This window comes from Polyergus mexicanus, unplaced genomic scaffold (genome assembly GCF_030449975.1).
Source record: "Polyergus mexicanus isolate NDT 795.1 unplaced genomic scaffold, iyPolMexi1.0 SCAF_20, whole genome shotgun sequence".
Lineage (NCBI taxonomy): Eukaryota > Metazoa > Arthropoda > Insecta > Hymenoptera > Formicidae > Polyergus > Polyergus mexicanus.
In genome coordinates, this window is record NW_027223340.1 from 3,418,687 (window position 1) to 3,441,645 (window position 22,959).

Sequence of the window (22,959 nt, forward strand, 5' to 3'; positions counted from 1 at the left end):
ACCAAGATCTCTCAATCGTCATGTGTGATATATTCAACCGCATCACTGCTGTTGATAGAATGGCCAACTCCTACATTACTGGGACGAAAGTTAATGAATATTGATTGGATTTTTTAACGATTTATCTTCCGATTAATATTAATTTTAATCCGTACGCCGATGATAGCTAAAACTTAGCGTACTTATACTCGCACTGATTAGTCAATTTTTTAGAATTAATTTCTCATTAATTATGGCAAAATGATAGAAAACTTCCCTACTCATCCTCAAACCCGCTGTACAGTGGTACCCCTAGTACAGTTATTATTGGACAAACAGCATACTCATATAAACAAATATATATAGATCTAACTTTTATTTTGTCAAATACTTTTACACGTATTCACATTTTTACAAATATTATATATTTTTTTAATAGAAATATATTTGATTATATAATTCTTCCAATAATATTCTTTAAGTGATAATTTAATATTGATACAAAGCTATTTATTTTAGAATTCTTCGTTAATAAATGGTGCCACTTTGTCCATCATTGTAATATGAGAACCTTCTACGTAATGTATTTTTACTGCACCTTCAGTAACCTAAAAATAATTTCTCTTGTAAAAAATATCTTAAAAATGATGGAATGTGTTTGTGTACTCTTTAATCAAAAGTTTACCTTATGTAAACCATAATCCTGTTCAGGAAAAGTGATAGGCGTAAGTGTAGGTTTTAACAATATTATAGATGATTTTAAAGGTGGCAACAAAGATATATCATAATCTTGTGTAGCCAATAGATGATCGTAAACTGTTGTACATAAGAATTTTTGATTTTTAACACTTAATACATTGATCTTCTCCGAAAAAAGAGCAGTAAATAGTTCTAATTTTTCCTCCCATATACTGCACTTATTCAACTCTAACGCAGACTGTAAATAATATAAATATTGTATTTTATATAAATACTAATAAAATGATAATCTACACTTAAAATTGAGACTATATTTTCACATTTCGGACAAAGTACATGTTCATATTCTTATTACTTAATTACTTTTTCTGTATTTTTGAACAACGTAAGTCAAATTATTTTATCTTTTAATTATTAGCCATAATTTGTAGTCAAGGATTATTGTTTCAATTCGATATCCATTTTACACATGTGCTCAAAAAATAAACATTATATTTCAATCACTATAAATATTATATAATTCTTATATACTATCATTATTATCATTCTTTCTTACTCATTGAAAACCATTTAAACGAGTCCTTCAAAGCTTCTATAATTTGTATTATATGTAAATAAGATATTACCTTATATAAGGTAAAAGATATTTTATCATATAAAAGTGCATAAGGCATTCAGAATATTTAAATATTTTAATAAATAATTTTCTATACATTTTCATATATACAGTATTAATCGTATATAAACACGATTACGTAAACCGCTTTTGTAGTAAAAAATCATAATTTGGTCTCAATAATTGACTTACCATTTCATTGTCAGATTCGAGATACATTTTCATGAAATTAAGTAGAATGGCATTTTGTAGTTCTTGTTGTGAAGTATAATTATGCAATTCAATCAAAAATTTTAACCAATCAGGAGCTCCATCTATAAGTAATAACCGTCCAACGAAATTCTTAGCTTCTAATAATCTTGCTAACTCAATAGCAATTAAGGATCCAAATGAATAACCCACTATTAAAAATTCTTTTCGGTCTTCCATTTTCTCCATTATGTACTAAAAAGATAAACATAAGCATATATAAAATAGCATATAAAGAAAGAGAGAGAGCGTGTGTATAATCAAATATTATCATTTAAATACACAGCAATTTAAGTAATGATTTCAAATAGATTATCTTATAATTACATACAGGCAGAAGATATGCTGCTGATTTCATTATTGAAAAAGTAACGTCCGGCATATTAAGTGCACCGTGTTGCAAACATATCGCCAAAGATTTAATTTCCGATTCTATCAATTTATATACGCTTGCAGATCCGTCGAGTCCTGGTATAAGAAATATTATGTTTTCAGCAACTTCCCTTTTTGTATCAAGTTCTACATAAATATCTGGACTGAAATCAGAATCCTTAAGTTTTCGTGTTAATAATTCGAAACTGTCCAAATTATTTGTAGCAGCTTCAGTAGCATCGTACGTCTTGTCTTGCTCGGTTGCATTTGTCATTTTTCTAAGTCCAGCAAAAGTGAGATTTCGAATATCTTGTTCTGTCAATAAAATATCAAATTCTCTCGCCAATGTCTGTTTAATTTCTACCGCCATCATTGAATCCATGCCTAGCTCAGCCAGTATCACGTTTGGCGCAACTATGTTTATATTTGTTAAACCTATTTTAAAAATTATATATTTTGATATAATTTTAATCAAACATTATTTTATCTTAACAACTATTGAAGCCTACATTTCTTGTATATTCTTTAATGCACTTTGTTATATCAATATAATATATTTTTAATAACATTATTGAATAAAAATTTTTTTTCTATACATGTTTCGTCACAAATTTTTTATATTACAGTTGTTTACAAACTCACCCATAATATTTGCAACCGCTTCAAGTGGATTCATTGCTTGGTTAGAATTTTTTTTCTCAGCAATAACTATGCTGCTTACGATTGGCCGATCTTGTAGTAAAAATATTTCTAATGTGTCCAAACATGAGGATATTGTTTGTTGCAATGTACCTCCAATAACAAGTTCTTCGTCATTTTCTTGCATATCTGCGACAAGCCCAACTTCACCAATTGCACCCCACTGTATAGCCAAACTATGTAAACCTTCCTTCATTCTTCTTTCACAAATTCTTTCCATTACGGAATTTGCCATTCCGTAATTTGTTTGGCCTGCGTTGCCTCTTCCGCATGAAACGGAAGAAAAAACGACAAAATGTTGAAGCTGAGTGCATATTGTTCTCGATAATTCGTCCATCTTTTTCGTCGTCCATGCCTTTGACACGAAAGACTCTTCGAATGTTTGCGGGGACTGATTCTTGAATATGCCATCTTTCAACACTACTGCGAGATTGAATATAGCATCCACAGGACCTTGTTCTTCGGCAAATTTTAATATAGATTCGCAGTCTTTATATCTCGAAGTATCAATAGCTGTAACGATTTGTACATTTATACCGTAAGATTGCCATAATGTTACTCTTGATCGCTGATACCCGTTCCTTATTCCAGTTCGCGATGTGACTACAAGATTTTTTGCACCACGTGAAATCAACCAATCAATTAATTCTAGACCAAAACCACCTAGACCACCTAAAACGATATAGCATTTATGTTCCAGGCAGTAGTACCGGGGATGTGCGAGTATAGGTGCATCCAAGAGTTCATCTTCTTTATGAATTTTTATCATTATCTGCAAATAATACTAATTTACTAGGATATTTATCCTTAAATGTATGTTCGTTTTTTTTTGTAAATTCTCAAAAAAGGGTAGACAGTTTTTGTTCTCTGTATGTTGTTTTTCATATTAAATATTAATAAAAACTGTCTTTATTATTTGTTTATGGAATATGTATATATATATATATATATATATATATATATATATATATATATATATATCATAATTTTTAAGAATTTAATATTTCAATTCTAGTTACTCCTAGATCATACCTTGCCAATATGCTTTCCAGCAGCCATATATCTAAACGCAACTTCTATTTCATCTCTTTCAAAGACTTTTCTGCACAATGGTTTGATAGCTCCTTGCTTTAAACCTTCTACTAGTTTATTCGACAATATCATCTTACTTTCTGGTCCGGCACAAAAAGAATTGTCCAATATTATACTGTGGAAACTAATGCCTTTTGAGAATGCAAATATTTCTAAAGGATTATTGGAAACCATATCAAACTTTCCAATTTCGAGGAAACGACCACCTTTTGCTAAGCAACGGATGGATGCTTGTAGTTTTTCTTCAGCTAAAGAATTCAATACGATATCTACTCCGCGACCCTCCGTCTTCTGGATAATCATTTGTTCAAAACTCGTGTCTCGAGAGTTTCCGATACGATCCTCGGAAATAGAGGGAAATGTTTCTCTTATAAAGTGTCGTTTCTCCATATTCCCAACCGTTGTAAACACTTCGCAACCTTCGTAAAGTGCAAGGTGAATTGCTGCTTGACCAACGCCTCCCGTACCAGAATGAATTAACACTTTGTCGCCTTTCTTCATTTTACCTCTCAAATACAAAGCATAATAGCATGTGCTATATACGCAAGGAACCGTGGCGGCGTCTTCCATCGTCCACTCATCAGGTATGATCCAACTGAGATATTTATCAGCTATACAAATATTTGCCAATCCACTAAAAATAGTCATTTCTATTATTCATTATATTAAAATTACATTAAAAAAATCTTTTTTATTTTAAACATTCTGTATGTATTGTAGTAAAGTAATACAAAGAAACTTGCAAGATATAACAATTTTTTCAATTTTTTTTTACTTCATCAATAGTTTCTTTAATTTAAATAAACAAAAATATGTTAAACAGTTTATTTATAAAAAATATATTAATTGACATCTATGCGTATGACTAACTTACCCATTTGAACACAATCCCATTATTCTTTGTCCATTTTTATTAAAACCAACAAATTCCATTCCGATTAAAATGCTATTATTTCGTTCGAAAGAGGCGACAGAAGTCGAAACGAGCCTACCACTAGCTATCATGATATCTCTAAAATTGATAGACGCATAGACTATTTTTATCAGATTTTCTTCGTCATTGTTGACCAAAGATATTCTGTTTTGCACCCAACAAAAAGTGCTGAGATTACCTCGCACCTAAAATAAATAAATATAACCATTATTTTAATCCTATTAAAATTACATTAAATCATTACTCAATCATTATAAATAAAAATATCACAAAGCATTATTGCAATTTTTCTTATGTACTGAATCTTTCTGACGTACCATTTGAGAAACATAAGCACTCTGTACGAGTTTTGGTTGTAGTAATGGTAATGGAAAATGCCTGTAAGAACCCCAAATGCTACCAAAACGTATAACATTGATGGGTAAATCCAGCTGTAGTTGCCTTATGTACAACGATTCTCGCAATGAAAAAGTAGGCGCATCTCTATCTTGAATGAATACACCTCTAATCATTTTACCGCCCGGTTCTTTTCGCAAACAATTTACAAGACCGATTAGTCCGCATTCGAAGTCCCCTTCTGCGACGACTATAATTCTCGTAGTTTCATTTTCCCTGTCCATGAATGATTTAAGTCTGTCTATCCATGAGAATTCATAATTGTTTACATGCACAATCTGTAGATTCCTCTTATTAATATCGCGTATTTTCCTTAATAATATAATTGTCTTATCGTTGGTGCGTTTCTCCAAAATTACTTTTAACCCATACTTATCAAGACATGAGTAGTCGTAGATAGCATTCAATTCTTCGAATGTTAGAAGAAATCCCCTTGGCATCATGACAGATAATAATTGTTCATATAATTTGTTTTTATTTTGTGTTAAAATTCCGAAACCTAGAATCATCAAACAATTTTCATTTTTCGTCAGTTTATCGAATTCTATTGTGGAAATATTATCAGGCAAAGCGATATCTTTGAACCGCTCGTGTGTTGCTACCAGTTTGATATCGGATTGAATTTGCGGTAAATCATCTAGAACTTTATTCACAAATAAACAATTTAAATCCTCCGGCATCACTTGATCGCTGTTCTCCACAAATTCGATGATTTTTACATTTATCATATTGTAACACTCGAGTGCAATATGCACCGACATTCTTGTTATATCCTCTAAAGACATTACATCTAGATCCCGATAAGCAACAAACTTGTATTCTTCAAGAATAGGATGACTCGCTCTTTGTTGGCGAGATATAGCTGTAGCCACGAGGCCGCTTACTTCAATTCCTCCGGATATCAAAGCATCTAAATGCTTATAATTTTGTACAAGGATTTCTGCAATATGACACAATAGCGCGAATTTATACATATATTTTTCGAAAAAATGATATTGGGCTAAATATTGTGCTCATTTATATTACTGTAAACATACGATTTTTTTCATTTGGAAGCTTTTCAATTTTTTTCATATGAGATTCTGGGTCGATTACTACTTTACGAATTCTTGTTGGTACGAAGAGACTTCTCGAATCCAGTCCTAAAATCATCATCTGTAACATGTTGTCAATAAATGTTACCCAGTTGTCAGTCCAGACAATATGACCATTCTTTCCCCTAATTGACGCGCTTTTTAATCCACGAAATTCGCCAGTATATTGATAACCGCGAAGCTTCAATTCTTTATAGATATCTTTCGTACTCATCTTCTCTTCATCATTATCATTTCGATCAATAAATGTAGTACATATTTTTTCGTCTTCGATATTAATTGGAATTCGTACTGTTCCAGTAACGACACCATTGCTTCCTTCGATTATCTCGAATTTGCCACTACCTGTAAAAATATCGATATCAATTTCTTGTAAACGCAGTTAGTACTAATATTGCATTTCCAGTTCAAATATGCGGTCACACTATTGACAGATTGCTCTTATTTATTGGATACAAATCTTATCTCAATTTATATTTTATACAATCTTATCTCTCATTTGTATTTGATGCAAAAACTTTTTATTTCCTTGTATATTTCTTATTTGCAAGATTAATTTAATTGTACAATTTACCTTTCTGGATCATAAGAGTTAAATCGACTGGACTTTGTTTTGATAATATTGTCGAGTGTAGAAAATTGACATCTTCAAATATAATTGGTATATCGAGATAATGTTGTTTCTTTAACCAGCCGATCATTTTCCATATAAGTAAAAGATATCCTGTAGCCGGTAATAAATTTTTTCCATTAATAACATGTCCAGTCATATATATAAAATCTTCCTCTACATTAATAGTAGCAATTACTTCTCCTTTGTCAATTGTTCTTTGTTCGACATAACGGTACGTATACCAATCTTTGGAATGATCCCATCTACAATAATTATCATTAATCAAACAATGTATAAAATATTAGTTCGCGTTTTTTTTACCGTCGTTAAAAATAATATAATTTAATTTTTTGCCTTTTAAAATTTCACTATTTTTCTATAGCAAATATAACTGAAAAATCTTGTGTTATATTAAGTAGAATTTACCTTATAAGATGTGAAATCATCGGTGTGCCACGACTTACAGGAAACTTAACTTCCGGATATAAATTTGCGATTTGCGGCTGCAATCCTGCATTATAAAGTTTACCAATTCCGTATAAAAATATTTCAATATTTGGTTTGTGAGAGAATTTGTATAAGGCGACATTTGTCACTGTTGTCTCTAAGGAATCATCAAGAATGTATTGCAAAATGTCGTGCGGCGCTATCTCAATCGTCACTGCGTCGTTTGGAATAAAGCGCAGAGTTTCTGAAAATAATACCGGTGCTAGCAAATAGTTTGCATAATATTCGGCTACACTTGACTTTGGAGATGCGCCGAACCATTCATAATACTCATTCAACACACTCAACCACTTTGCGCTTGGAGACGCTTGTTGTGGCAGTATTTGATTCAAGTATTCCAAAAGTTTAACTCTTGCGGGCTCGACATAACGACTATGAAAAGGTATACGTCCGAAAGAAATTTCTTTTACAGGAATATTGTCATTCTGAATAGGAATAAAGTTTATCATTTATTTGATATTAAATATATAATTATAAGCATACACGGAAAATAATTAGTTGCCGCAGCTAAAAACTGCACGTGGTAACTATATTTTAGACGTAATACAATATATGTACAGCGAACATCTTAGCTGTGATACCTATTTATTAGGTACAGTAGCAAATCATTTTGCTAGAGTTTAGAAATTTATTTAGCAAATTAGCTATGGTAGCGAACATTCTTTTTCCGTGTATAGATAGATTATTTAATATTATTTAAGCGTTTTTACAAACCTGTAACATAGCGAGGAATGTTCTTACAGAGGTCGTTGGTCCACTCACGATAAAATTACGTGAATTATTGTAACAAGCTATATCTATATCCGATGGACAGATATTTTTCATAATTTTGAAATCGACATTAATTTCAGCCATTAAGCCATCTATTATTTTTGAGTTAAGAAATGCTAAGCCGATATAATATGCCAACATGATCGTTTCTTCGGCCGTCAAACATCCATCGGCATATCCACAAATCAACTCCCCAATAGAATGACCTATTATAATATCAGGAGTGATACCGATGCTTGTTAAAAGATCAACTATTCCGATCTGCAATACGTATAATTTTTATTACAACTTTCTAATATACTTTTCTGTTGAATAATATTATAAAATATTATAAATTTAGAATTCTGAATATTATTATATACATGTAATAATCTCTCTTTGAGAAATGTCTCTACTTGAGAGATGTCTCTCCTTCAGAGATTCTCTTTCTGATTTTAGTTATATATTTTATAAATACTTTTAGTTTTTTATAAGATCTTAATCTTTAAATATAAAGCACTTTGTAAAAAATTAGAGAATTAGACAATACAAAAAAATGTTGCAGCATATATAGACAATATATTTTATTTATAAATATACGTTTATACCTGTAATCCAATAAGGCCTACAAATAAATTGACGATGTTATCGATAATATCTTTGTCTTTATTTGTTAGAATATCTGTCACCGATATACCGTGAGGTCTCAAAATTCTATCGCAATTCTGGACTGCTTTAATGAATGCTGGAAACTTCATTAAAGCTCGACCTACCAATATTTTTAAAAAATATTCGTATATAATTACATTATTTTATAATGTTGTGTAATACATTGTCTTAAATAATAATTTTATCTAATTGATTTAAACATATATATATAAAATCTCTGGAAAATTGTTTATCTTTATTTTACAAATTTTTCCTACAGTTTTATTACTATTTCAGTTTAGTTTAATCAAAATTTAGTTATCATACTTAATAAATGTAACTTATAAAATTACAAAATTTGCAAACTAGAGAAATATTATATACTTGTTAACTTTGTTTCATGTTTTAACAAATACTTAAGAATGTTAATATATGTGTAAATTAAAAATTGTTAAATGTTCCAAAAATGCGAGCAAACAAATTGCATATTAATAATTGTTGAATATTCCATTGTAATGTGATATTTTTGTGATTTATTTACCCATGTTAAGACACTGAAATCCAATTCCAGAAAATATGAAACAAATCGGTCTTCTCGTACATACGTTGCGTTTCATTTCAATTATTGCGTTATCGGATACGTTAGATCCAGCAATCATATATCCTCTGTAGAAATGTCCTTTTATATTGTCACTATGAATATGATGTAGCAAAGAGATGTATTCTACATCTATTGGCCGGCTCTGTACCTGTAGAGATATCGTTACTAATTGTAAGTATACCATAATTATTTTATATCTTAATCAAGCGACGCGGTAGCGTCGCGACGCCAAGTACATAAAAAATTCTTTCCGGCTTGACATCAGTTTTGCCTATATACAAGGGTCGCGGCGCTATCAAGTAGCTTTCAGATTACTCTTAAAGTTAATTTAAAAAAAGTTTATATATTTATACAGCATGTCTGGTAAAGATTGTGCCAACATTTGTGAGCGGGTAGTAAACTCAGCACTAAGTAAACTAAGCACAGTAAACTAAGCAGAAAAGTCCTGTACCATTTTTTCCTATAACGCTTAATAAAAGAGTTATTATTAAATAAAGCCTGCCTAAAAAATTTTTCACATCCGTGCATTCCGTCAAACTTTGCAATTTTTAGTATGCCAAACATGCCTTCAGATTACAGAAGTAGGGATGCATCGCAAGCAAATAATAGAGATACATTCTTAAAGTAGAAACGTTAAGCTTTATTTAAAAAAAAAATTATTTATTCTTCAGATAATTTTTCGTGAAGTGATCGACAGTGAATGTTGGTCAATTTTCGACAAATATTTTCTATGGCATAATTTTTTTGAGCAATGTATATTATAATCATGATACATATGTATATAATGTGTATATAATATGTATATAATATACATATATAAATATCTTATTTTCAATTATAAATCTTTGAAATTTGCACACAACTAATATTCTATTTTTAAACTGAATAATGACTACATTAACTATTAATACGTTTGCTTCAACAGATGCAATATACCTTATATCTGTTAATAATACTCTTCTTTTTTCTCCGCTTTTACCGGTTTAAAATAAACTTGAATTTATCTTCGACTTTTACATTTAAATCCCATTATTAGAATCATAATTTAAAATAATTAATATACTTCAGTTAAATGTAATTTAAGTTATAACAATAATTTTTTTAAATTCTTTATATAAATTTAAGCAGTCTTTTTAATCTTTTCTCCCTTTTATTTTATAATAATACATTTTTTATTCCTTACGTTCATTATTCAGTATTTGCATATTTTTTTATGATACTAAATTATTGCTTTTTTAAAGTACTATATATAAGTATTATATCGTGTAGTTTTTCTCTTACTTTTTTTTACTTTAATATATTATCATATATATATTTTATGCATTTAATATATTATCATAAATTTGTTTAATGTATTTGTGTTTTTGTGCGTGCAATACACGTGAAATTATTTCTTTATGATTTTTTGTTAACGAAAAGTTTAATTTTCTAAATAATTTAAAATGACAGTAATAACATACAAGCTAAGCATAAGAAAGATTAGATTATTTGTGAAATAAATTGTAATGTATACTTACGTCTTCTAATATAATTTTAACTGCTTCTTCCGTACATCCAGATATAGCTACGAGTCTAGGTAAATTATCGTCTCCTTCATTATTGACTTTAATTGTTGGATTTGATTTCAGTAATATGTGGCAATTAGCACCGCCAAAACCGAAGGAATTGATACCGATATAACCACCCTTACATTCTATCGGTTCAGTGACTACATTTATTCTTCCTTCAATGATAGCAGCCATATTTTTTCGTGGATGTTTAAAATGTATAGTAGGAGCTATTATACCAGTTTCCATCGCTATTAAAACCTTTATCCAAAAATAACATTTAAATAAAAAAAAAATACTTGCATAAGTTTACATGTGGCATTATATTATGTTGTTGTATTAACCTTATTTTGCCAAATATAAAAAGTTGATAGATTTGAAAATTTAAATTCAAATTTAGATCTAAAAATTTAGATAGAATTAAAAAATTAATTAAAATTAATTAATTTCGCATTTGCCATTTTCTCGCCATTTTTTCGTATTTACTTCGTTTTATGATTTGTTTTCGTGATCTGTATGTATTTCCTCTATAATGGAGAACTTGCCAAAAATTCAAGAATTGATTGATCGGGAAACTTAAATTTGAATTTAATTTTAAAGTTTGAATTAAATTTAAAGATTAAGTAAATTTTCCGCATTAGCCTTTCTCTTATGGCATATTTACTTTTTGATTTTTGTTTATGACCATTTTTATGACCGTTGTTATTGTGATTGTGCCGACCGTACCAACATTCGTCGTCATTATATTGTAAACAATCGATAATATACATATGACGTTTGGACGTTGTTCACTAATTTGTACAGATTCTAGGTGGGTTTCAGTGAGCCTTCCATTCTGGTTATTAATTTTAATTTGGAATTTAACTGCAACAACAAATGTGGGGTAGGTCGGGTTATAAAATTCTAATTTAATTTCTACATATTTATATCTATGCTGAAGATGGAGCAAAAACAGTCAGACTACATTGTTAATGCACATTTGTTAATAAAACTTAACAATAATAAGTTTGCGCACCAATACCCGCGCCTCAGCTCTTATCTGTCAGTATTTCCATTTAATTGTTTGTACTCTAAGCTTATTGCGGTTATTATTAACCCAGTTTTGTTGTAAATTCACCTTTGCAATTTGACAATGACCGCTAACTGGCTCTGAATGTCCAATATTTGACTTCACTGAACCCAATAACAGAGGCAGTTGTCTTTTAGCGCATATAGCTTCATCGATGGCTTGAAGTTCCACTGGATCGCCGGCTAGAGTACCAGTTGCATGAGCCTCCATGTAAGATAATTCAAGAGGCGAAATATCACATTCTTCGTAAAATTCTTCCAATAATATTTTTTGCTTTTCAAGTGATGGAAAGGTAATTCCTTCTTTTTTAAAGCCATCGCAGTTGGTTTTACCATAGACAAAGGTCGCATAGATTCTTCTTGCATCCTTTGCCTTTTGTAGGTATACTACTACAGCTGCATCACTACGCATGTAACCAGAGCCTTCTTCATCGTAAGGTTTACAGTAACCATCATTAGATAAAACTCCTAAAATAATATTAACAGTTTATGTTTATAGTTCATCAGCTTCATTGATTCAATAGATAGAAAAGATATAATTATGTTTCCAGTTTCTCTAATAATATACCAAGTACTTGAAAAATTCAATGTGGATATATATAAGCGAATTAATTGTATCATTCGAAAACAAAAACTGCTACATTCAACAAAACATGAATTAACAAACATTATTATATAAATATTATTATTTTTATAAATGTATCAATAAATATTTATTCTATTTAACAACGCAACACACAACTCTGAACACAATAATATTATTTTTCACCCAAACAAAAAAACTGGTAAGTTGTATTAGGATGGGTGCACAAATTGACACTAGCGACAATAGCCGCTTCGCAAATGCCAGATCGAATCATTCTGTAAGCTTCCACCATAGCGAAATGACTCGAGCTACATGCAGTATCGATATTATACGATGGTCCAGTAACGCCGAGCCAATAAGAAATTTTGTTTGCTATCGCGCCTTTATTGCATCCAAGAATGGGTAATCCAGCAATCTATTAACAATTATGTGTGTTATGAAACAATTTTCATATAAATATTTTCCTCATATTTAGCAATAGGTTTGCATACGTATTAATATATTTATACACACTTTTAGGAACGCGTTTGTTTTATCAATTTCTGATATTAAGTTATTTAGAGAATAACCAATGAATTTAGTGAATAACCACATACCTGAGGTTTGTCGTATACTAGTTTTGCATATGTATCACAAACATTTATTGCTGTGATAACGCTTGTATTAGTTCCCTGTAATTCTACTGGATTTATACCCCCATCAATAATCGCTTCATAGGTATGCTCAAGTAACATTCTGCATCCAGGATCAATCACATCAGCTTCTTCGAGCGAAATATTAAAAAATTCTGCGTCAAATTTTTGTATATTATTCATTTTTCCTATTCGAGGAGGCATCTCGAAGGTATCTTAAAATTTAAAATAATTTGGATAAATATATTATCATATTGTTAAGTCATGAATAATAAATTATACTAAAATATACTTAATGACATATTTTAAATATATAATTTTATTTATTTATATAAATTATTTATTTTATATGTGGATTTCCCCAACTAATTTTGAGAAAAAATTTTATTACAGTTGTTCCAACGTTGATGATCGCTCGAACCAAGATCGATTTTATTGAAAAGATTGTCCTGAAATTCTTTTATGTTGTTAGAATTAGGAAATCGTCCGGCAATGCCAGAGATAACTATTTCTTCTTCAGCATCTACGCTGACATATGGATTGAACCGCTTGTTAGTTTCCATTTTCCACGAAGTCAAGTAATTCTGAAAAGAGATATCAGAATGTTATTTCAGTGTTACTGTCAAGCGACGCGGTAACGTCGCGACGCCAAGTTCAATATATAAAAAAATTTCTTCCGGCTTGTCAATAGTTTTGCCTATGTACAGGGGCCGCGGTTTTATCAAATAGCTTATCCGGAATTTTACGTCTCAGAAACAATCGATTAAAAAAATACGCCAAGTACATAAAAAATATTTCAACTTGCGTACGCAACAAAAAGCTTAAAAAATTATTTACTTCTAAAAAACAGATTATAAAAAAAATTTTTTTTAAATAAAAAATATGAAAAATAGCTTATAAAAAATTTTCCTCTAAAAAATAAAAAACCTTAAAAATTAAAAAATAGCTCAAAAAATAATTTTGCCTCTAATAAATATAAAACTCCTAAAGATTAAAAAATAAATACTACCACGGAACGAAAAGGATTAAAGTTAAAGTGACATATAGAAACTTGGCGTGCCCAGGTCGCATTATAAATCATATATTTTTATTAATATATTGATAATGATTTCTGATAATCTTTTGCAAATTTTTATTTCAAATCGGGCACGCCAAGTTTCTATATGTCACTTTAACTTTAATCCTTTTCGTTCCGGGCCTATCTGATAAAGCTTATGATTAATTTCAAAACAAATCGATCAGATTGGCAAGGGGCATTTTTAAATTTGAAATTGGGCTCGATGTGATCGAAATTATTGCAGTAAGAGTTAAGTAGTTATATGATTTACTATCTGTAATAAAATCTGCAATATATATAATAGTATTATGTTGTATATTATACAAAATATTAATTTGGAAGGGAAACATAGGTAAACATAATAATGTAATTTTTTAATAAAAATATAATGCATTTTAATTTTCTCCAGAGGATTTATAATATTTCTATAAATGCAAGATTGATTTTATGACAAATACTATTTCAATTTACAAATCCACCCAAATAGAATTACTCCTAAGTACTTGGCTAATTAATTATTGATTTTATATTTAGTTTTTATTGTTTATTTTTTAGGGGTATACATATACATATGTATTTAGAATGACAGAAAATAAAATTTTAACAACTGTTTTTGAAACAACGGAAAATTTAACATGAAATGTATAGAAAAAGAGAATAGTCGTACAATTTTAAATTGCTTATGGTTTTCCAAGTAAATATATATAAAATAATAGTTTTTTAAAGTTTTCTAATCAATGACTTAAAGGTAGTATAACAAGATGGGTTTAATTATTCATAAATTCAACATCATTATTTAGAAATTTGCCGATAAAGAAAAAGTTCTTTCTCTAAAACAAATTATGACTATACAAATGTATCATTATTATGTAAGAATAATTATTAAGAGACATAAAGTGTAGCATTATTATCAAGAAACAAGAAAGATTACCAAATTTCATGATATAGAAAATCAGATTTCAACAAAAAAATTAGCAGAATAAAAACATAGCACAGATATTTAGAATATTTAAAGCAAAAAGAAGATCGTTAAAACTATAAACTTTATTTCAAGTTTGCTCAGATTGTGCGCACTATATTATGTACATAATTCAGTTACATATAGAAATAATGTTTGAGATAATTTACTCAAAAATTAAAAAAATATATTTATGAAAAAAAAAACAAGAAAAGTTTATACTCACCACGTTCAATTTCCAAATAATTTTTTTTTCTTTTTTAACTAACAGTAACTCTATTAAAAACAGAACTTTATAAACTTGGCTAATATAATGACAACTTATACCACAGAGCAAAACATGCCATACTATCTGTAAAATCAGATATGAACTGTGTGATAATTACTCATATAACAGATTTCTTATATAACAGATTCACTTCCGGGGAAAAAAACAGATGGAAATCAGTACAATTATACATTCAACTCACTTTACATATTGTGTTAAAGTTCAGCGGTTACGCAATCACAAAGTAAACGTGCGAGTTAATATATTTTGAAAATTATATTCAAATGCGGGATGCATTGTTTGTTCAAATTTATGCGCAGTTATAAAACACATGCGCAATTATAAAAACATCAAAAAAATATGCAATAAATTTTTTTTTGCGTTGAAAATATCAAATTATTCATTAAATGATATTTTTGGTAACAAATTTTATTGCATTTAAAGCTTTTAATAGTTTTGCACATTTTTCAAAATTATCATATTTTTATTAAATATCTCGTGTTTTAATTATTTTTAAGGAAAAAGATTTAAAAATCATAAAAATGTAAAAATTTAAAAACATATAACGCGTTTAAAGATATATCTATTTATACATACACATGCATAGTGTGCACGCGCGGTAATAATCGTATCAACGTATGCGAATTAAACGCGAGTGGAGATAATTATATGGCCCCGATTAAGAACTGATTAGACAAGCCTTAATTACTGATCGAATCTTGATGAGAGTACATCCGATCAGGATCTGAGATGTTTGGTAACGCAATGCCCATATCGGGAATTGATCTGACGATCTTACCGGGAATCTAGTTTACCATGGTATATAATCGAGATTCTTATCGGGTGATTATGAGGTATAAGTTTATTCAGTATATAATGCAAGTAAATGTAATACAAATAATTTTGATAAAGTTTATATATACTTATATAATCTAGCAATGCATATTGATTTAACATGTTTCATAAATGTAATAAAACGGAACAAACATAAACAAAGTAATACCTTTTAGTACGTACAATCCTTCATTATTGTACATTATAGAGTTTTGAATATCTCTTTTTGATGGTAAAAAATTATCTTTTTTAAAAGAATGCGAGATAACATCTGAAACACCTCAATGAATTTTTATATTCACATTATGGCATTCCTGAGAAGATGCTTATTAAATCCCGACCAAAATGACTTCGTTAGCTGGTAATAAAAAAAAGTTTATTTGGTCCCATTTATGCCCTATTCGGGCCAAACCTACTAGACCCGAAGAAAACCTTATCAAGGTACATCGGGTATACTCCTACTCGGATAGATCGAGTAGGAAAATTCTGTATTATTCTGCGATTTTTGCAATAATTATAGAGACATTAATTTTAAAACAACTACCAATTCGCGCGAGTACAAGCGCATACCGAGAAGAGACATTTTAGGTCCAGTTGCACCGATGTTACTTTGGCTATAAGCAAGCCTTAAAACATTTGGTTTTGGTCTGTCATAATAACCAATATTATTTGGCTTTTGTTTTTAGACTTTAGACTATAATTTAATCATTGATTTTCTTATATTTAATAACATTTTTTTTCCATGACTATAATGCATACCTAATCACTGATCAATATTTGTCCCTTATTTTAGCAATCGTGTATATGTGTCGTAAAACTATTAATTTTAAGAATCTTGAATCTTAATTTTTTGCAATAGAAAATGCAATATAAAATAGATTATTCATTCATTTAAATTAGCATGTTACACGTGGTATCAAGGTCTATCGGATGCACATATTTTTTAAATATTTAAATAAATCAAAGTAAATATGATTCGAAGTAGAGAATGTAATATAAAATACATTATTCATTCAATTTAAATTAGCATGTTACACGTGGCATCACGATTTTTAGAATATACGCCTTTTGAATATTTAATTAGATCAAAGGAGATACAATGATGAAAGAGTATATTTCCATGTTGCAACACGCACTTCTATTGTGTTTCAAAAAAATATTTTAGATCATATATCTTGATTAAACTATAATATGTAAAACATCACGAAATTATATTATTATTTATATGTTCATATAAAATAAATATCTTATTATTCATTTGCTGATCGAATCGTTTTAAAGAAATATAGCATCTCGTTGAAAAATGGTTAAAATTGTTTTCTTGTAATAAATGTCGGTAAACCTATGGAAAACTCATCCATATGAAATAATGGATAAGAATACCCAATTCTTATATATTTTTGCCTCCTGAACACGAATATGAAACACAAAAATGGCGGTCGGTTTCGCAAATCGAAGAAAAACGCAAAAATCCAACCAAACGCGAATCTAATCTATGCCCGAGAGATGCATTTTTATTAGTAATAATTCACCCTTGGAATATGGGCTTGGGTTAGGTTATATCTTCCAGAACTGGTGCCCACTCGAAGGGGGTTTAATAAACCATTGTGTCCATGCATATACTTTACAACGCGAAGCAAAGTCCATCCCACAATTGTTGCGTGGATGGAAAAGTGTATGCGTGGACGCAGTGGCTTCCGCCCCCTTCCCCCTTTACGGAGGATTCTACTTCTGGAAAATATAACCTAACCCAAACCAAATTTCAGTTTTATATCAGAAATAGGTTTGGATTAGGGTATAACTTTTGAAAGTTGGGCCCCACTGAAGAGGGGGATGGGGGGGGCAGAACCCACTGTGTTCACGCATATATTTTACAACGCGAAGCGAGGTCCACCCTATAATTCTTAAGTGGATAAGAGATGGATTGGGTTAGATTCGAAAGGAAAATTTGGTTTAGGTTATATAACGTAGATGGAAGATGGGTTGAGTTAGGTTAGTTTTTCTCTGGGTGAAGGTGCAGGAAAGGGGGGCTTCAAGCTACACATGGAAGATACTCGCGACAGTGATCTTCGCAACATATGTCAAGGTCAAAGTCATTGGGTCCGTTCTGTAACGTTTTATTATCATGTCCAATACTTTAAAGTAATATATCTCGAAAATTATTGGTCGAAAAATTTTTTTACTATTTTTCTCATGTTTCTCTTCAAAAATGATTTCCGAAACAACCTTTCAAATAGGGGGCCGTAGTTATCGTAATCGTGCCAGTTTATTAATTATATAACGCAAGAGAATGTAATACAAATAATTTTGATAAAGTTTATATTTATTTATATAGTCTAGCATATTGATATAACATGCTTCATAAATGTAATAAAACGGAACAAGCATAAACAAAGTAATACCTTTTAATACGTACAATCCTTTATATTATTGAATATTACAGAGTTTTAAATATCTCTTTTTGATGGTAAAACATTTTTTTTTTTAAAAGAATGTGAGATAGCATCTGAAATACCTCAATGAACTTTCATATTTACATTAAGGCATTCCTGAGAAGGTCCTTATTAAATACCGACCAAAATGACCTTGTTAGCTAGTAATAAAAAAAAGTTTATTTGGTTCCATTCATGCTCTATTCGGGCCAAACCTACTGGGGTAGACCTGAAGAAAACCTTATCAAGACCTTATGGTACATCGGATATACTTCTACTCGGATAGATCGAGTAGGAAAATTATGTACTATTCTGCGAGTTTTGCAATAATTATAGAGAAAGTAATTTTAAAACAACTGCCAATTCGCGCGAGTACAAGCACATGCCGAGAAGAGACATTTTAGGCCCAATTGCACCGATGTTACTTTGGCTATATGCAAGCCTTAAAACATTTGGTTTTGGTCTGTCATAATAACCAATATTATTTGGCTTTTGTTTTTAGACTTTAGACTATAATTTAATCATTGATTTACTTATATTTAATAACATTTTTTTTCCATTACTATAATGCATACCTAATCACTGATCAAATTTTGTCCCTTATTTTAGCTATCGTGTATATGTGTAGTAAAACTATTAATTTTAAGAATCTTGATTCTTAATTTTTTGCAATAGAAAATGCAATATAAAATAGATTATTCATTCATTTAAATTAGCATGTTACACGTGGTATCAAGGTCTATCGGATGCACATATTTTTTAAATATTTAAATAAATCAAAGTAAATGTGATTCGAAGTAGAGAATGTAATATAAAATACATTATTCATTCAATTTAAATTAGCATGTTACACGTGGCATCACGATTTATAGGATATACGCCTTTTGAATATTTAATTAGATCAAAGGAGATACAATGATGAAAGAGTATATTTCAATGTTGCAACACGCACTTCTATTGTGTTTCAAGAAAATATTTTAGATCATATATCTTGATTAAATTATAATATGTAAAACTATTATAAATTGTAAAGCATCACGAAATTATATTATTATTTATATGTACATATAAAATATATATCTTATTATTGCATTTGCTGATCGAATCGTTTTAAAGAAATATAGCATGTCGTTGAAAAATGGTTAAAATTGTTTTCTTGTAATAAATGTCGGTAAACCTATGGAAAACTCATCCATATGAAATAATGGATAAGAATACCCATTTCTTATGTATTTTTGCCTCCTGAACACGAATATGAAATTTAAAAATGACGATCGGACTCGCAATTCGATGAAAAACGCAAAAATCCAACCAAACGCGAAAATCCAATCTATGTCCGAGGAATGCATTTTTATTGGTAATAATTCATACCTGGAATATAGGTTTGGGTTAGGTTATATCTTCCAGAACTGTTGCCCCCCGTAATGTACAATATAATACATATATATATATATATATATATATATATATATATATATATATATATATATATTATATTATCCTTAATAATCTTTAATAATCCTTAAGGATTGAGCACATACAACAACTTAATGTGACAAAATTTTGTGCAAAGATTACGACGCATCTTATGTCGAACAAACTTGTAGACAGCTACGAAAAAGGATTTCCGAACGTCGAAATCACATACGTAGAAACACATCAATCACAGCTCTCGGTCATTACGAACTACAGACTTGAGGCCAATTCTCAAGTCTGAATTCCACTCAAATGTAATCGAAATTTTAGAAATTGAAACTTGGCTCGATAAAAAGTTTGTCTCCGAAATGCTGTTTATTAAGCGGCAAAAGAATGGCCAGCAGGATGATATAAAATATTTACACCATGCATTTATGACAATAGTGGAGAACTTGTCAAAAAATTAACCGATTTCAAAATTTTAAGTTCAAATTTAATTTTAAAAATTTAGATTTAGTTTTTAAAATTAATTAAATTTATCACATTTGCCTTGTTCCCATTGTTTTCGTTTTTATGTCTTGTTTTTGTGATCTGTACGTATCTCTACTGTAGTGGAAAACTTGGCAAAATTTAAAAATTGATGGATTTGAAAATTAAAATTTGAATTTAAATTTAAAAATTTGGATTGAATTTTAGAAATTAATTAAACTTATTTCATTTTCTTTTTTCCCGCCGTTTTTGGTTTTACTTCGTTTTATGGCTTGTTTTTGTGACTTGTACGTGTTTCCTCTATAATGGAGAACTTGCCAAAAAACTCAAATATTGTTTTATTAGGAAACTTAAATTTTAATTTGATTTCAAAGCTTGAATTGGATATAAAGATTAACCAAACTTGCCGCATTAGTATTTCTCTCACAATTTTTGATTTTTTAAATCTTTTTTTTATGATCATGTTTATGATCGTTGTTTATGTGACCGTATCGACCGATCAACATGGGTCATCATTACATTATAAACCACCGACAGATATACATGTAGCGATGACATGTAGCTTTTCTTTCTGATTAATTCTAATTTGAAATTTGATTTTGTTTATAATAACAAATGTGGTTTAGGACAAATTTTAAAATTCCAACGTAATCCTTACATATCTATGCTGAAGATGGATCAAAAAACGGTCCAAAGTATATACTTTTAATGCACATTTGTTAATAAAATTTAACAATAACTAGTTGGCGCACTAATGTCCGCGCCTTGGCTCTTATCTGCTAGATTTTCCACATAATTGAAATACTCTTGTGTGTATCCTTCACACAAAAATAGATATTTCAATTTAAAAAAATATATTACTCAGAATATGCTACAAAATTAAACAGAAAAAACTACATGATACCATCAAAAAAAAAACCATTACATTGATCTTAAAATTTGCGTCAAAAAATTTTCTTCGCAATGTAGTATGTATCCCATAAAATCGTATAAGCATCGTATAATTTATTTTTTGAAAAAATACATTATACGAACTCATACGACGTATATAATTTTAACACATTCTGGATAAAATATATTGATGTACTATATTATATTCTTAGAATGATTTTTTTGAATCGGAAAAATCAATTTTCAAGTAATGAATATACACAAGTATGTTTCAGAAAATAGAAAAAAAAATTTTTACTAGCTTACAACATCGTAATTATGTTTAAAATAAAAACAGAAAACTAGCAAACTAACGAAATTAAAATTCTGTAAAACAATGACTGCATTTTGTATTAGAGACTAGGACATGCTATCCTATATTATTCGTTAGTAAGATGTGAATATTTTCAAAAAAAAATCCTTCATATAGTTGTTGCTGCTTCTCAATGGATTATGTTATTTTGTAAAACTGCACATATACATATAATACTATTTGGATATAATATATAAAAAGTAATGTAAACTGATTACCTGATCGAATTATCCAGTAATGCTGTTCAGAAGAAAAGTGTATAACCACATTTCTTTATTAAATATAAGAATAAAAATCTTAATATAAAAATCAATTAAGAATGGATTATAATAGCAATAAGAGCTCAGCGCAGTATTAGGGGTGCATAAAAGTTTATTGTAAAAACAACTTAATGTAATATTAATAAGCGTAGAGCGGACGTTTCGGCTAATCTTTTAATCATCATCAACGCAATTAAAATTAAAATTAACCGGAAAATAGATATCGCAAATTTTTACATAGAAATCTCGCGAACTCGAAAATTCTGTCTTTGATGAAACTATACAGGCATGTAGGGGGTCAATAGATGAATTTAAAAATTTCCAGTTGTTGTCCAAAAACGGTTCTAAGGGGTAAAAGAAAAGCGGCTTTTTGCCTTTTTCGATATATTTCGAAAACTATTTGAGATATCAAAAAATGGTTTACACAAAAGTTTTATGGTAAAAACGATTCTATTTAACCACATAAACAAAAATTTGAAAAAAATAATTTGAAACAAAATTTTTTTTAGAGATCATTAAAAAAAAAATTATTTTTTCAGATGTTTATTAATGCACTTGAATAGAGCTGTTCTTATCATAAAACTTTTGTGTAAAACACTTTTTGATATCTCAAATAGTTTTTGAGATATATCGAGAAAAGCAAACAGCCGCTCTATATATGAGGGATGCTTTGACCTATTAGAACAGTTTTTGGGTAGCAACCACAAATTTCTAAATTTATCTATTGACCCCCCTACATGTCTGTAAAGTTTCAGCAAAATCAGAATTTCCGAGTTTGCGAGGTTCCCTTGTTAATCGATTAACCGCAAAAACCGTACAACCAAGATTTCTCAATCGTCATGATATATTCAATCGCATCACTGCTGTTGATAGAATGGCCAACTCCTCCATTACTGGGACGAAAGTTAATGAATATTGAT

The 22,959-nt window shown here is 29.5% G+C and overlaps 1 protein-coding gene across 1 annotated transcript; it reads right to left on the reverse strand.

The window, feature by feature from the left end:
• Positions 1-469: 469 nt before the first annotated feature.
• Positions 470-13,286, reverse strand: LOC138941855 (fatty acid synthase-like). Its single transcript, XM_070311762.1, has 18 exons — positions 13,047-13,286; positions 12,634-12,865; positions 11,914-12,332; positions 10,767-11,057; positions 9,190-9,397; positions 8,609-8,769; positions 7,965-8,282; positions 7,170-7,675; positions 6,705-7,006; positions 6,074-6,475; positions 4,958-5,976; positions 4,581-4,825; positions 3,647-4,340; positions 2,558-3,386; positions 1,875-2,350; positions 1,487-1,738; positions 665-916; positions 470-587 (listed from the first exon to the last, which is right to left on the reverse strand). Exons 1-18 carry the CDS (start codon positions 13,284-13,286, stop codon positions 495-497), a joined length of 6,939 nt encoding a protein of 2,312 aa, XP_070167863.1. The 3' UTR covers positions 470-494.
• Between the last annotated feature and the right edge of the window lie 9,673 nt (positions 13,287-22,959).